Raw genomic sequence first — 15,038 nt, forward strand, 5'->3', positions numbered from 1 at the left:
TTGATCATGACCGAAAGCACTCGGGTTCTGTTAAACTTTTTACTGATGGATCAAAGACATCAAGTGGTGTTGGTTGTGCTGTTGTTCATAGTAATAACTCGTATGTGGGCAGACTTTCAAATAATGCATCCATTTTTACAGCTGAATTAACTGTTTACAGAAGTTTACCACAACTTTGGAACATTAAAAGTGACTGTTATAGTGACAGAAATAAAAAAGATATGGCATACGAGACTATTCTACAGAAATTCCGTGATTATTATCCGGAAGGGACGAAGGAGGAGCTGAAGAAGAAAATAAACTCACTGCGGACGAGCTTCCGAAAAGAATTAAAAAAAATTAAAGACTCAAGCAGATCTGGAGCAGGAGCAGATGAAATTTATGAGCCGTCACTATGGTGTTTTGATGCTCTTTGGTTCCTGAGTGACCATGAAACACCGGCTTCTTCACGAAGCACAATACAATCGACTGAAGAGGTAAATGAAATTATTAAGCATACTTTATTTAGTTGCATTCAATGACTGCTGCATAGCTTATCCAACATAATTAGGTATTTATACAAATTTCATAGTTATTCATGTCTATTTGCATCTAAAAGTAAAATACCGTTAGGCCAATGTCACTATGGGTTTTTGTGAAATTATTAAGCATACTTTATTTAGTTGCATTCAATGACTGTTGCATAGCTTATCCAACGTAATAAGGTATTTATACAAATTTCATAGTTATTCATGTCTATTTGCATATAAAAGTAAAATACCGTTAGGCCGATGTCACACTATGGGTTTTTGTCAGACGGCAAAAATGGATGCATTGTCTTTGATGGTGATAGAGCAAACAAATGAATGATTTTTGGATTTATATAAGGTTGGGCTATACTGCCCATCCTAAAAAAATCCTAAAATCATTGGTTGGTCTCATCTATCACCATCAAAGACGATGCATCCGCTTTCACCGTCCGTCAAAAAACGCATAATGTGACAGACAAGACTATTCAGAAGCCTATATAAAAGTGTTCAAAGAAACAAATAATCAATAAATAAAAGAATTATATTGCTTCCACTTTGCTTGCTTCTATGAAACCAATTGTAACTGCCAAGGAACTGATCCAAGGCTGGAAAAATAGTGCTTCATAGTTTCTCGAGTAAACTTCGCTTTTTCTGACGTATTCCTGCTGAATGTGGGACGTAGGGCTGCTATTTCTTTCTGTTTAGTACGCCTTTCCCCACTATGAAGCTCATGTGTGACATTGTCCTCCCAATCCACGCTTTCCGGAGCCATGTATCGGCTTGATTGTTGCCTTAAAAAGTTATGTAGATAGCAACATGTTAATGTGACAGTCGTTGCTTTTTCTGGCGAAAGCAACATTGGCCTCTGGAATACACCAAATCTTGAAACAAGTATTCCGAACACATTTTCAACTATACGTCGTCCCCTGCTTAAACGATAATTGAAAATCCTTCTTTCCTGGTCCAAAACGTCGTTTCCCATTGCACTGTAGGGTTTAAGGAGATTTTCATTCATTGCAAAAGCCTCGTCGGCCACGAAAAATTAAGGCACATCAATAGTTTCTCCTTCATGCAACGGTTCGGCTCCTGGTAGCTGTAGTTCGCCATGTTCCATCAAAGAACCAAATTTTGTATGGCTCATTACACCTCCATCTGAAACACGTCCGTTCATTCCAGCATCGACCATTATAAATTCGTATTTGGCATTGACAACTGCTAGCAGTACGATACTGAAATGTTTCTTATAGTTATAGTAAAATGATCCAGAGGCAATTGGCTTTTTAATTGAGACGTGTTTGCCGTCTAATGCCCCAAAACAATGTGGTATATTCCAATGTTTATTGAAATCGTTGCTCAATTCTTTCCATTCTTCAGCAGTTTGCGGCATATGGAAAATAAAAAATTTATTTTTTAATTTCAGATTGAGGATGACCAGGAAGGCACAACCGTACAAGATAGGGTAAATGAAAGTACGAACCTACATCCTGTTCCAGCTCAACCTGCAAAGCGTAAGAAATTGGCAAAGGTTTCTAATCGCCTAGACGAACTGATAGCACTAGCTTGTGAACATCTTCAGAGACCTGAAAATGAATTTCTCACAATGGCTAAAGCTTGGGCCAATGATTTATCTAAAATGGATCCTAAACAACTGCTACTTGCAAAGAAGGGAATAAACGACATTATCTTCGAAGGACTTTGTGGAAACCTGCATCGACAGTCTGTGCAGATACATCCCATCCCGCAAGAAACTCGATGTTGGACACCAAGTAGTGATACCTGTGAATATGCACCTAGTCCCTATGGGTCCCATTCCAACCCACCCATCAGCAGTACGATGGGTCATCACAGTGATTATAGAGATGCTGTACCACATCTATACCCAAACATGGCTGCAAGGAACTAAACACCTATGTCGCTCAGTTCGGTGAAAGATAATTCGGGTAATCCTGTAGATGGAACAGTTGATGCAGGAAAATATTTTGGTAACTTTAACCCAAATGCATAGGTATAATTCATATGAATGATCCAAAACAGTTACACTCTAATTTACTTATATTATTAATAAATGCTTTTTCACATTACATATTTTTGTCAGAATGAGGTACATTTGAAAATATATAGCTCATTTATGATTTATGTATTTACGTTTATTTAGTATATTCTTCTGAATCTTTTCATTTTGTTAAAATTCATCTCTTACAAGGATATGTTTATATAAGAATTGATTTCATTATGGTTATTCATAATTTAGTTCACTAATAAAAATGTATTGGAACAATCAGCATCTTTTCATTTTGTTAACATTCATCTCGTACAAGGATATGTTTATATAAAATTTCATTTCATTATGGTTATTCATAAAAATGTATTGGAACAATCAGCATCTTCTTACCTTTATGTACGACTGCAAACATGTGTTGATGGCGTTGTACGTATCTATAACGATACCACCAATGGCTTGAGGAGAAATGGCACTCAGGAATTTCAGGTCTTCGAATGTGTTTCCAGTAGCCAAGAAGCGGAGAGTTATTGAGTCTTTCAAATGGTGATATCGCACAACGCATAACTGTGTTTTCTTTGGTTATATATGGTCTCACAAGATCTAATAGTTTGTCGAACGTCAAACCGTCAAATAATTTGACATAAAAAAATGTGACCAAAAATTTGAGCGTGTGTGGGCCGCTTAAAGGCGGAAATTCAACGCTAGTACGGGTTTGTAATGTAAAAAGGAAAAAAAATCTAGTCACGAAATTCGGAATCCTCATGTGAAAACGTAGCAAATGAATGTCATAAAGGCAGAAATTCAATGCTAGTATGGGTTTGTAAGGTAAAAAGGAAAAAAAAAAATCTAGTCACGAAATTCACGGAATCCTCACATGAAAATGTAGCAAATGAATGTCGTAAAAGTGGAAATTCAACGCCAGTACGGCTTTGTAAATGAAAGCAAAAAATCTGGTCACGAATTCACTGCACTTCAACGTGAAAAACGTGGCAAATACAGCTGATAATAAAAAATGTATATGGGATCTCCCTTTTGTTTTGTTTATTTATGTATATCATCTCGAGGATGGAGACGGGAAGTTTTTAAAATATATTCTTTTCCTTTACTACCCATGCAGATCCCTGGGCTCTTCCCCTTGAACCTAGCTTTGCTCAGAATTCGTAACACTAGTTCGTACACATTAAAAGGGAAGAGGAAAACCCAGGATATAATCTCTATTATTATTAAAGAAAGGAGTTTTACCAGCCCAATGAGTCAAACTTGACTCTCACAGGGCTGGCCCGAAAAAAAATTGGGATATAAAAAATTATAAAATCTATCAAATCTATAATATATATATATATATATATATATATATAATATATATATTAATATATATATATATATATATATATATATATATATATATATATATATATATATATAATATATATATATATATATATATTATATATTATATTATATATATATATATATATCTATTTATCTTCAAATATAGTACTAAATTTAAGTGAAAAAATGAATGAATGAATAAATAAATATACATATGAAATCTAAGCGATAAAAACTTAAATTCTATCAATTAAACGTGTATTCCTTAAAAAAGTTAAAATTCTAAAAACAAAAAAACTACTCGATTCAGTTAAAATGTCAGAAAACGTTTTCCAACCAAAACATATCTCTCTTTCTCGCTTAAAAACCCGACAAACCGAAAATATATGTTTAATAGATAAAAAAAGTATCACTCACTGCACATGGGAATAGTGCCGTGAGGTGTACACATTAAAAATCCATTGGTCAATCTCGTATGGCCAATTCTTAATAGTCAATATTGTCGTATTGATTAGATGACTCCCATGGAGAAACAGTTGACTTTAATTGTCTTAATTTATTATTATGAGATACGTTGTCCCAAAATCTTTGCCACCTTTCCATTAATGTTTTTAATAATGTTATGTAATCTCTAACGGGGAGATTAATATCCCGTTGAGGCAAGTTGACGGTAGTTTTAGTAGCAGTATCCGCTTTTTCATTTCCAGCAACTCCTACATGAGCCGGGACCCAACATAATTCGATATCTACCCCTTCAAGATAAAAATTGTTTAAAAGTTCTTTAATCTTTAATACCAACAGGTTCTTATGTGAATAGCTTTTGAGGGCTTCTATGGGACTTCGTGAATCCGAGTAGATAATAAATTTTAAATTTAGTCTTTCTTCATGTGCTTCAACAATATTGATGGCTAGTAAAATGGCATATAGCTCGGAGGTGAATACTGACGACTCGTTTGGCAATGATAACTGGCTCATTTTCTTCAAAGACACTGCAGCGCTTCCTACACCCACTAAAGATTTAGAGCCATCAGTGTATATGGCGTAGTGAGTACCTTTCCTTTGAATATGCTCTATGGCAATTTGTTGATGGTGACTCGGGGTATAGCTAAATTTCTTTGATAAATGAAAAAGACGAGAGCATATTCTTGTTTTTTTCATGATCCAAGGTGGGGGGAAAAGAGATGGTTGAATGATGTTCATTTTGATATTTGTTCACTGCAACAGCCTATTTACTCTAATCGGGAATGTTGGCTCATGATTATTTATAAAAATATCACTCTGAAAAAAAGAGCTTTTTTGTAGAACTTGTAGACAGAATAGTCAATGCACTCCGCATTGTTACCAAATCCCGATGCAACGACAAAGGGGGTTCTCCAATTTCACATAAAACCGAGAGATTTGGGGATGATCTAAACGCTCCACTACATATTCTCAAGCCTCGAGTATGTATTGCTTCTAAAGACTTCAAAGTTGCTTCAGATCCTGATCCATATATTGGGCTTCCATAATCTACTCTTGATAAGACTAATGCCTTATATCATCAGTAATGTTGATCTCCTTGCACCCCACATTGTGTGAGATAATTTCATCATTAAGTTAAGAGCACTATTACATTTAGATTTGATGTAAGATACATGCGCTTTCCAATTCAAATGAGTATCAAAAACCAGTCCCAAAAATTTTACCTTATCCTGGAATTGAATTGAATTGAATATAGGATTTAGGCATTAAGCCAAGCACTGGGGCATCAAAGGCCATTCAGCACCTTATCCTGGAAATGGATTTGTACATTGCCCAAAGTAAGATTTATATCTTGATTCTATTTCCATCTACTATTCCTAAAAAACATTATTGCTTTAGTTTTTTCTGCCGAAAGTCTGAAACCAACAGACACAGTCCAAGCTTGTATTTTTCGAGTGGCATTATTTAGAATTCTTTGCAAATGACGAAGATTGTAGGATGAGTAGTAAATTGCAAAGTCGTCCACATAAAGACTACTTTGCACTCCCTGTGGTATATGATCAACTACATCGTTAATTGCCAACGCAAAAAGTGTTCCACTTAAAACACTGCCTTGGGGTACACCACAGTCAAGCTTAAAAGATTCAGAGTAAATATTATCAATACGAGTTTGAAATGTTCTTCCATCTATAAAATTTCTGATAAAAATAGGGAGATGTCCTCGGAAACCGTTATGATGCAAGGATTTTAGTATCGAGTACCTCCATGTTGTATCATATGCCTTCTGAATGTCAAAAAATAGGGCTATTGTGATCAGTTTTCGTTCAAAACCTCTACGTACATAATTTTCTAGGTGGGAAAATATCATACATACATCCATCCAAGGTGGATGGATGGATGTATGATATTTAGGGCTAAAGCCCAAGAAGGCCATTCAGCGCTGTAATGAAGGTTAAATAAGTTGAATTATGGTAAGTGAATTAATGAATTAGTGAAAGAAATTATTCATAAAATTAGATGCGACTAATAAATAAATTAAAAATATGAATTTTAATGAATGGAGTAATATATAGTAAAAATAGTTTAATGTCTTTAAAAATCTGTATATGATATAAAAAATTTATCTAACTATTATTAAAAATTTCTATACACTTTAAAAAGGAAGTGAGAGCAGAAATGTCTGCTTCATTTCCCAAGATATTTGAGAGGGATTTACTCTGGAAATATCTTTCCCTTTGGTTAAAATATCTGGGGCAAACCATCAGAATGTGCTCCACTGTTAGTATCCCGCCACAGTAAGCACACACTGGTGGGCTGCTTCCTTCTAAAATAAACTGATGGGTTAAATAAGTGTGCCCAATCCTTAACCTTCGTGGAATGACGAAGACCACGGCTGTATATTTTTTCCTAATACTTCTATGCTTATTATTATTGGCAAGAAGAGAAGTCCACCTTTCTTGCCATTTACTTAATACATAAGACCTAATAGGACCTTTTAGGTTTGTATGAGGCACTTTCCTAAAGGTTGTTTCTGGGAAAGCGCTAGCAGCTTTTGATTCCCTGTCTGCAGTCTCGTTTCCGTGAATCCCCATGTGAGAAGGAACCCAACAGAAAGAGACTTGACTTGCGCAGACAATATATATGAAAAAGCGACTCCTGAAGTTTTTTGATTAACGGATGAAAGCTATTAAATCTTTTGATAGCTTCTAAAGTGCTTTTAGAATCCGAGTATATGACAAAATTAGTGTCACTACTTTGAAGAACTTAAACGAAGGCAGAGACTACGGCTGTTAATTCGGCAGTAAATATTGATGCAAAGTCGGGTAATTTAGCTGTATATGCTGTATCACCAAGGATAACAGCACACCCAACACCACTATCCGACTTTGATCCATCTGTATAAATCTTCACATAGTTGGCATGGGTATCGTCGTGCTCTAAGAATTTTCCCCTAATCTCTTCTTCAGTACAATCCTCCTTCTTATATAGTTTCTTGCATACTAATGCTTCAGGAATAAGCCATGGAGGATTTACGGGATGTTTTACCTCCTGGACTTTCTGGGATTTGAGATGGTTATCCCTAACATCGTCATTCAGTCGAATTTGGAATGGTTTAGAAGCTCTTGTACCAGAGAAATTCCGCGAGTCTGTTTCCTTAAGTACTTGAAAGGAGGAATTTTTGGGAGCACTTTTCATTCTAGCCACGTACCGCAACCCTAGCTCTTGCCTTCTTAGATCAAGGGGAAGATGATCTGTGTCGACATACATGCTTTCAACAGGAGAGGTTCTAAAAGCCATTGAGCATATTCTCAACCCCATGTTCTGTACAACATCCAATTCCTTTAGCTTGGTTTTACAAGCTGAGGAATAGATCTGACAGCCATAGTCTAGCTTGGAGCGACACAGTGAGTCAGTCATATAGCCTCAAAAGGGATTTTTTATCAGCCCCCCAACTAAAACCAGAAACAACCTTCAAAATATTCAAAGATTTTTTCACATTAATCTTTAGGGCATTTATGTGGCTGGCCCATGTTAATTTGTGGTCAATAATCATCCCAAGAAATTTTACTTCACTTTCATAAGGAATGATAGATCCTTTTAAACTAAGTGTGGGAACTTCTTCCACATGCCGGCATCTGGTAAATCTTACTGCAACTGTTTTGGAAGAGGAGAATTTAAAACCATTCTCATCAGCCCACTTAGTAATTGCGTTAATAGACCTTTGCAGATGTTTACGTACTGACAATGAATCATATCCTGTGCAGTATATTGCAAGGTCATCAACAAAAAGTGAGCATTTAACAGGAGGCAAGATTTTTTCAACCACACTATTTATTGCCACTGAAAAGAGCGTTACACTTAAAACGCTTCCTTGGGGAACTCCTTCCTCCTGCACAAAAGGTTGGGAGAAAGAGTTTCCCACTTTTATCTATAAAAATCTGTCCGTTAAAAAGGAATATATAAATCTGATCATTCTTCTACATATGCCCATATTATGCAATTTTTTCATGATGCCAATTCTCCAGGCAGTGTCATATGCTTTTTCGAGGTCAAAAAATACTCCGATGGTCTGACATTGTTTGGCGAATCCTTGCTGGATTTGGTTTGTCAGCCTCAGCAACGGATCAAGGGTGGAAGTTCTGGTGGAAGGTATAAGGAACAGACTGTTATCCTCTTTTCCAAGATGACTGAAATAGCAACAGCCTGTAGAGTTGTATTTAATTGCATTATGGAGAGCTGCAGAGCTTTATTAACAATAATTGCAGCACCTCCATGGGCTCGACCACCACTTGGGGGAGAAGAGTTAAATATTGAATAATTTAGTCCAGGATTATAGGGAGAGTTTCCTAACATTGTCTCCTGCAGGCATATAATCCCTGGATTGAATTCATGAATTAAGACTTTAAGGTCTTCTGCACGGGCTCTGAGACCTTTACAGTTTCACTGAAGGATATCGAACATGAATGTTAAGGTGGTAAAAAGTGATACTTCCCACTCCTTAGAGGGGAAGTACTGTTCTTAGTGTGGAGAGGAAAGTTCTCCTTTATAAGTGGCTGTTTCTTTATCCCTTTTCATTTGAATTGGAATTTAAGTGTTTTTGGCTGATCATATTTTTGGTATTGATTCTGATCAGATTTCTACTGTGATTCTGCGAATCACAAGGCATGTCCTTTGTCTTAGGGCGGCAAGACTGATCAGAACTCATATGTTTTTGGGCTGAAACTGCTTTCGGAACCACCTTTTTAAGTGGAGAGATCTCTTCCAAAACACTGAACCCATTTGAGGTTTTTATTTTAAAGCCATCATTATTTGGGGACGTATTCCTTGTGCGCTTCTTGGTGGTTGTAATTATAGTTTTGTTTTCATTTTTATTTGTGGCTGTGACAATTGATGGCTCTGAACTAGCTCTATCTAATTGGGGTTGGTACCTTGGCTTATTCTTGTTGGAAGTGCTTTTGGAACAGCTTCCTGAATTATTAATTGGTTTTGGCTCCCTTTTTTGGGAGGTGAGCCTGCAACTATCATATTAGTCACCTTTGTATTGACTTTGGTAGGTGAGTTTTCTGTACTTCTTGACAGATTGGGGATTTTCATTATTTACAGTCCGTGGAGTAGCAGGTATGTGATGCCTATTATCAGATGCAGTTATTAGTTGCCTTACATTGCTGGAACTTTTCATAAGTTTTATTACTGAAGCATAGGTTGAGTTGGCACTTTTGTTTGCCCCCATTACCACACGCTTTGCTTCGCTAATGCTGACATGTTCATTGTCAGCCACTGCCAATACATCTTCTTCAAATCTGTATCTGAGGCAAGTCCTAGAATTTGGAGAGTGATCACCCTTACATTGAAAACAGTATTGGGCTGCTACACACTCATCAAAATTATCATGCTCCGCAGAGCACACACAACATCTTTTGTTGTTTTCACAAGAGTTTTGAATGCGGCCATATTCAAAACATTTGCGAAACTGTTTAGGATTTCTTTTATATCTTTTAACCTGCATCCTCTCATGGCCAACAATGATAGTATCAGGTAGGTAACTGGAGGAGAAGGTTAAAAGGATAGGTGCATCCCCTCCAAGTTTTTTGACGTGAGATACACAAGGAGGACATCGATGGAGAATCTCCTCCTTTTCAAAAACATGCAGGTCTTTTGAGTATACTACCCCTTTCAGTGTGTTAAAGAATCTATGCGATGCAATACATTCGATATTTCCACTTTCAGGAGGTTTAAAATTCGATAGCAAAATTGCTTGGGTCCAAACCATCTTCGGGACAGCTGACGTCATCCTATACTATCACACACAGCTTTGAATGAAAATCCCTCCCAACCGTGATCCCTTCTCCCATTCATCAAACCTGCATGATGTAAGGAATGTGGAAATATCCACGCTATTTACTAGTGAAGAATTAATAAATATTTCAATAAAATAAAATAAAAATTAATAAAAGAAATGTTAATAATAGGGTTTGGACAGCAAGAAGAAAGTAGGATGATAAAAATAGGAAGAGGTCGAAATAAAAAAAAGAAATTAGAGAAAGACTAAAGAGGGAAATTTAGATTCGAGACTTGGGGAAACGTTTCCCCAAGTTCGAGAGCCCTCTTGCCCGTTTCAAGGCTTCACCAAGGAAGAAACATTCCAAGGTGAAGCCAAGAAACTTCGTCATGGCATTCTCTCATCAAGAGGGGATAAAATCTCTAACCCTACAAAAATATACCACCTCCTCATAACCCCGTCTCTTTTCCCCTTGCTCTCGCGAATCTAAGACCGAGTCCGCGAACTTAAAACCCCGGAGAATTAAGCCGCACGTGGGTCGTCTAGACAGCTGAATGAATCACAAATGTTTTCAAGGCTGTGCTGGAAACTATGCTAAGGGTAACATATGCCCTTGTTTGAAATCCAAAAGTATTTGTCCTTATCTTATTACTTTCTGCACAGAAAATAATGAAAAGAAAACGTTTACCTTTGATTTTGCATATCCTAACGTTAAGACTTTTTTTTTTCCGCTAACGCATTGTTTTTCCTTTTCTTACTTATTGACTCATCTATTCCTTTGTTTATGGATAAGGCCGTGGATAGGTTTTGAGCCATGTGGCCGGGGAATTTAAGATCCTATCATGTTTAGACCTGCGGCACCAGAGAGAGAGAGAGAGAGAGAGAGAGAGCGAGAGAGAGAGAATGGAAGAGAGAGAGAGAGAATGGGGGGGGTGGGGGGGGGTTGAGAGCTAGCAGGTTGTTGTTTCACATAAAAAAAAAAAAAAAAACACGAAATATCTTTACTACGCGGTTCGCATTTAACTAGCAATTCACAAAATATGGCACTTATTTTGAAACTTACTCCCTAACCTCTGTTCTTCATGCAATGGCACATAACATTAAAATTTCTCTCTCAGCTGTGGTCTATCGGCCTACACGTGGTCTATTTCCTTAAAAGGCAGTCAGATTTATATATCCCTAACTAGAATACCTCGTTCTACACAAATATCTAGAAAATAATATAAAATTTACCTTATTCCTGTTGTGGAGAATTTGGAAACCTTGCTTCAGCTTGCTCATAAAAATATTAACTTTAGATTCGCTTCTTTCATCTGGAAACAAGTTTAGGAACCATAAATAATTGTAAAATGTTACTAAGTATGATTTTGCCAAAGATGTTAGGTGGCAGATCATTTCAAAGCAAATATCATCATCTCCAGGAGCAGATTTATTGCTATTCAAGAGAGAATATTCCAACTCATTTGAGTTGGCCACAGTCCCAGCCTGTTTTATGGTCCTGCGAGCAGAAAAGGCACGTCTGGGAAAATTTCTGCATTTAATGACTGTATGATCATATTTGCAACAGTTGGGAACATATGGTCTCTGTTTCCTATTTAATCCCAGTAGTTTAATTTTCAAGGGCAAGGTTTGGCCACTGAACTTTATCTTGGCTATTTGTCTTTCCCGCTTGGGACCTCATATATTTCACAGCCTTCAACGTTATTATATCTTTTCCTTAATAAATCTAATAACATTAATTTGCCTACAGTTTCATCATCAAGATTTGGAACTACTACTGTGTCTTGTACATTATTCATAGTATTATGCCTTGTGACTTTTATATTTATTTTATCTATATTTTTTATATTCTGATCATTTTCTGATTGGTTTCTGGCTGTCGTTTCAACCAACCATTTCCCTTTTATAATTTGCCTTAAGCTCATCTCTTGTGATGGGCATCGAATTAATTGGTAATTTTCTCATTTTGGGAGGTTAGTTTGTTTCTCCATGTAACATATTTATTTTATCCAGGATGAGGTCCCTCTCGCCAGGGAGGCCCAACTAGGGGAGAAGCAATACCGTAACACAAACTAGTTACTGCCCTGGGTCTCTCACGTGCATATACACTATAGCCACAGTGCCTAAGAGTCGTCAGTCCGTCGAGATCGGACCCAGCACTGTGGGCATGGCTTCACATGAAAATTTCCCCTCGTTCGACCACGTCAGGTACTGTAGTTTTACGGGTGGATTGATTGATTGATTGATTAAGAAATTTAGGTCTCGAGGACCAAGCACCGGAACCCATCAGGATTATTCAGCGCCATAATGAAAATTAAATATACAAATTCGTATAATAAATTATGAATAAATGAATGATAATAGTGTTCACACATGAACGTAGACAAGAAAGAATGATGACAGATAAAACCAATAAAAAATATATATAGAAATTTTATATCTAAAAATATATACTTTATAAAATAAAAATGACTATAATCTTTCCGAAATATACTGAAATCATTATCTTATTATAATAACCACATTCATTCAGACAACCCATAACGTTACCTACCTCAACACCATCATTTATAATTTATAAAATAGTCTTCCCAGCTATTTAGTACTTCACCCTAAGGCGATTAAATCTAGAACAGTGCACCAAAAAGTGCTCAACGGATAGCTCACCATCACAGTGAGCACAATCTGGGGCACTGGCTCCCTCTAAAATATAACTAAGGGTGAAGAGGGTATGACCAATCCTGAACCGTGTTAGGATCATCTCGAATTTCCTGTTGCGATTAAAACTCCAACTCCAAAAATCAATAATTTTCTAATATTCGAGTACTTCCTTTTTCTGGACAAAATAGGGAAAGACCTTCTCTGCTGCCATTTCTTAAGGATATATCTTCTAACAACCGGAAGAATATCCAAATGTGGCACGTTATCAGTTAAGAAATCACATCTTGCAGCATCCTTTGCTTCACTATCAGCCAGTTCGTTCCCTTCTAGACCAGTGTGCAGTGGCATGCTGTCCAACTCCATCCTCTATAAAGTTGAAAGAGCAGTAAATTCAATAATCCAAAACCATGCCAAAGTCGTCAACGAAAGAGAAGGGGAAAATTTATAGGAGGAGTAGTAAAGGAGTTACAAGATCCCGATGCTCAGTTGAATCCACAGCAGAGAGTAGGCGTAAAAAAGCATACACTCTCTGCAGTGGATCCCTAAGCTCTCCACACACCCCCCCCTGTCAAGGGGTTGGGATCAGGGGAGTATATGCAGTAGAACTGAGATGCCAATAATTTAAGTGAGGCAAGATGCGATAAAAAATTTTGATATTCGTAACATTTTTTTTCCAGGATTTCAAAGGGGGCAAGTGGCCCCTTGCCCCTACGTGCCGGGGCCCAAGTCAAATATGTGAATGAGTGCTCACAAGCATTAGTTAACCTTGTGCAACCGCTGCCACACGTCGGTCTCTCTTACATTCACACGTATTTCAGGCTAGAACCGTCTAAGACACGATGTCAAGGAAGCACATCATATGTTTACTTGCACTCCCGTCCTCCATAGGTTGTAAGTGTAACCATTTCCATTACATTAACCTGAAAAGAAAATACCTGAAATCATGCTCGCTCTCTCTCTCTCTCTCTCTCTTACGAGAGAGAGAGAGAGAGAGAGAGAGCATGTCGAGTAAGGAGAACAAGTTACTGAGCAAATAAGATTTTTGATGATACTGAAGTGTATTAGAATTTTAATTGAGAAAAAAATTGGTTTGGTTAGATTTGCCTCTAACTTCAATATCTTTGTTTGCGAAGTGATAAAAAATAGTTAGAGAATAAGAACGATTTGAAATGTGTTGTGGCAAGGCTGATTTTTGCATATAGCTCCGCTTTACTGGAGATAGTGAAGAGATACTGAAGAGACTGTAATAGGAGCAATGAAAGCAACATACCGCCAGGAAATACATGTAAATAAATTTTCGGGACAATGATAACACGAGAAATGGGGCGACTCATAGAACATGTAGGGCACGTCATGTAAAAGGATGTGTGCGAAAGGTCTAGAGAAAATTTGCAGTGTTTCTGATGACATCGTTGCGTCAACTCTCCTTTATGAAAGAGAAGTATGAATATCAATGAAAGAAGAAAATGCCTCAAGCTGCGGAACGCACGGGTAAGAGTAGGCTAGGAAGACAAAGAGACGGATAGATGGTGACAACGAAAAGAAATACCTCAACATCTGGAGCAACAGACAGTGCACAAGAGGTGAGAAGAATGGTTTAGACGCGCGTAAGGGAGTTCGACAGGCAGCCCATGAGCCTTCTAAAATACGAAAAACATTTTATGCTTTACACATGAAACTAAGTTAAATACCACTATCTAGTATCTGAATAAAAAAGTAATGATTGAAATCATATAAGAAAAAATGCGTATACAAAAGTAACTTTTCACAGTGAACAAGCAAATCACCTTATAATTTCATTCAGAGTCAAAACAGAGACAAATGACGCAATTAGCAAGCCTCGACAAGCATTCCATATAACAAAAGGTACCGAAAAATGAGCCAGAACCTCAAAACCCTCGATATATGTCAGTCGTCTCCACCTAGCATGAAAAAAGGGAACCATAAACCATAATACGAAACCAGATGAATAAATAAACAAAACCACTCCAAGCGTAGTCGTAGTCAGAGATGAATTTGGAATGCTGTGAAGCAAACGAAAGAAGTTTACGAGGTGCAACGATCGGGTCCTCATCCATTACTGTCAGCGGCTTGACAAGTGATGAATTCAGTCATCCGAGGGACCCGCATTGAGCATGCGTATCACGTGACCAATAGGACAAACCGCCCCCCCCCCCCTCTCTCCCTTTCCTCTTCTCCCGGCACCCTGCACCCGTCTCTCCGTTTTCTCCTCTTATCTCTAGTTCAGGAGTTCCCAAAATATAGCTGGCGGGCTTTATCCGGCCAGCCTTAA

At 37.4% G+C, this 15,038-nt stretch overlaps 1 protein-coding gene across 1 annotated transcript; it reads left to right on the top strand.

The window, feature by feature from the left end:
- Positions 1-221: 221 nt before the first annotated feature.
- On the top strand, positions 222-2,497 carry LOC135215161 (uncharacterized). Its single transcript, XM_064249612.1, has 2 exons — positions 222-476; positions 1,930-2,497. Exons 1-2 carry the CDS (start codon positions 222-224, stop codon positions 2,410-2,412), a joined length of 738 nt encoding a protein of 245 aa, XP_064105682.1. The 3' UTR covers positions 2,413-2,497.
- The last annotated feature ends 12,541 nt before the right edge of the window (positions 2,498-15,038 follow it).

Source organism: Macrobrachium nipponense, chromosome 5 (assembly GCF_015104395.2).
Source record: "Macrobrachium nipponense isolate FS-2020 chromosome 5, ASM1510439v2, whole genome shotgun sequence".
Lineage (NCBI taxonomy): Eukaryota > Metazoa > Arthropoda > Malacostraca > Decapoda > Palaemonidae > Macrobrachium > Macrobrachium nipponense.

Bases quoted from the DNA above. Each gene is read 5' to 3' on its own strand.
- LOC135215161 (XM_064249612.1), top strand. From the start codon at position 222: ATGGCATACGAGACTATTCTACAGAAATTCCGTGATTATTATCCGGAA. The intron at 477-1,929 runs GTAAATGAAATT...TTTTAATTTCAG, and splicing joins CAATACAATCGACTGAAGAG to ATTGAGGATGACCAGGAAGG.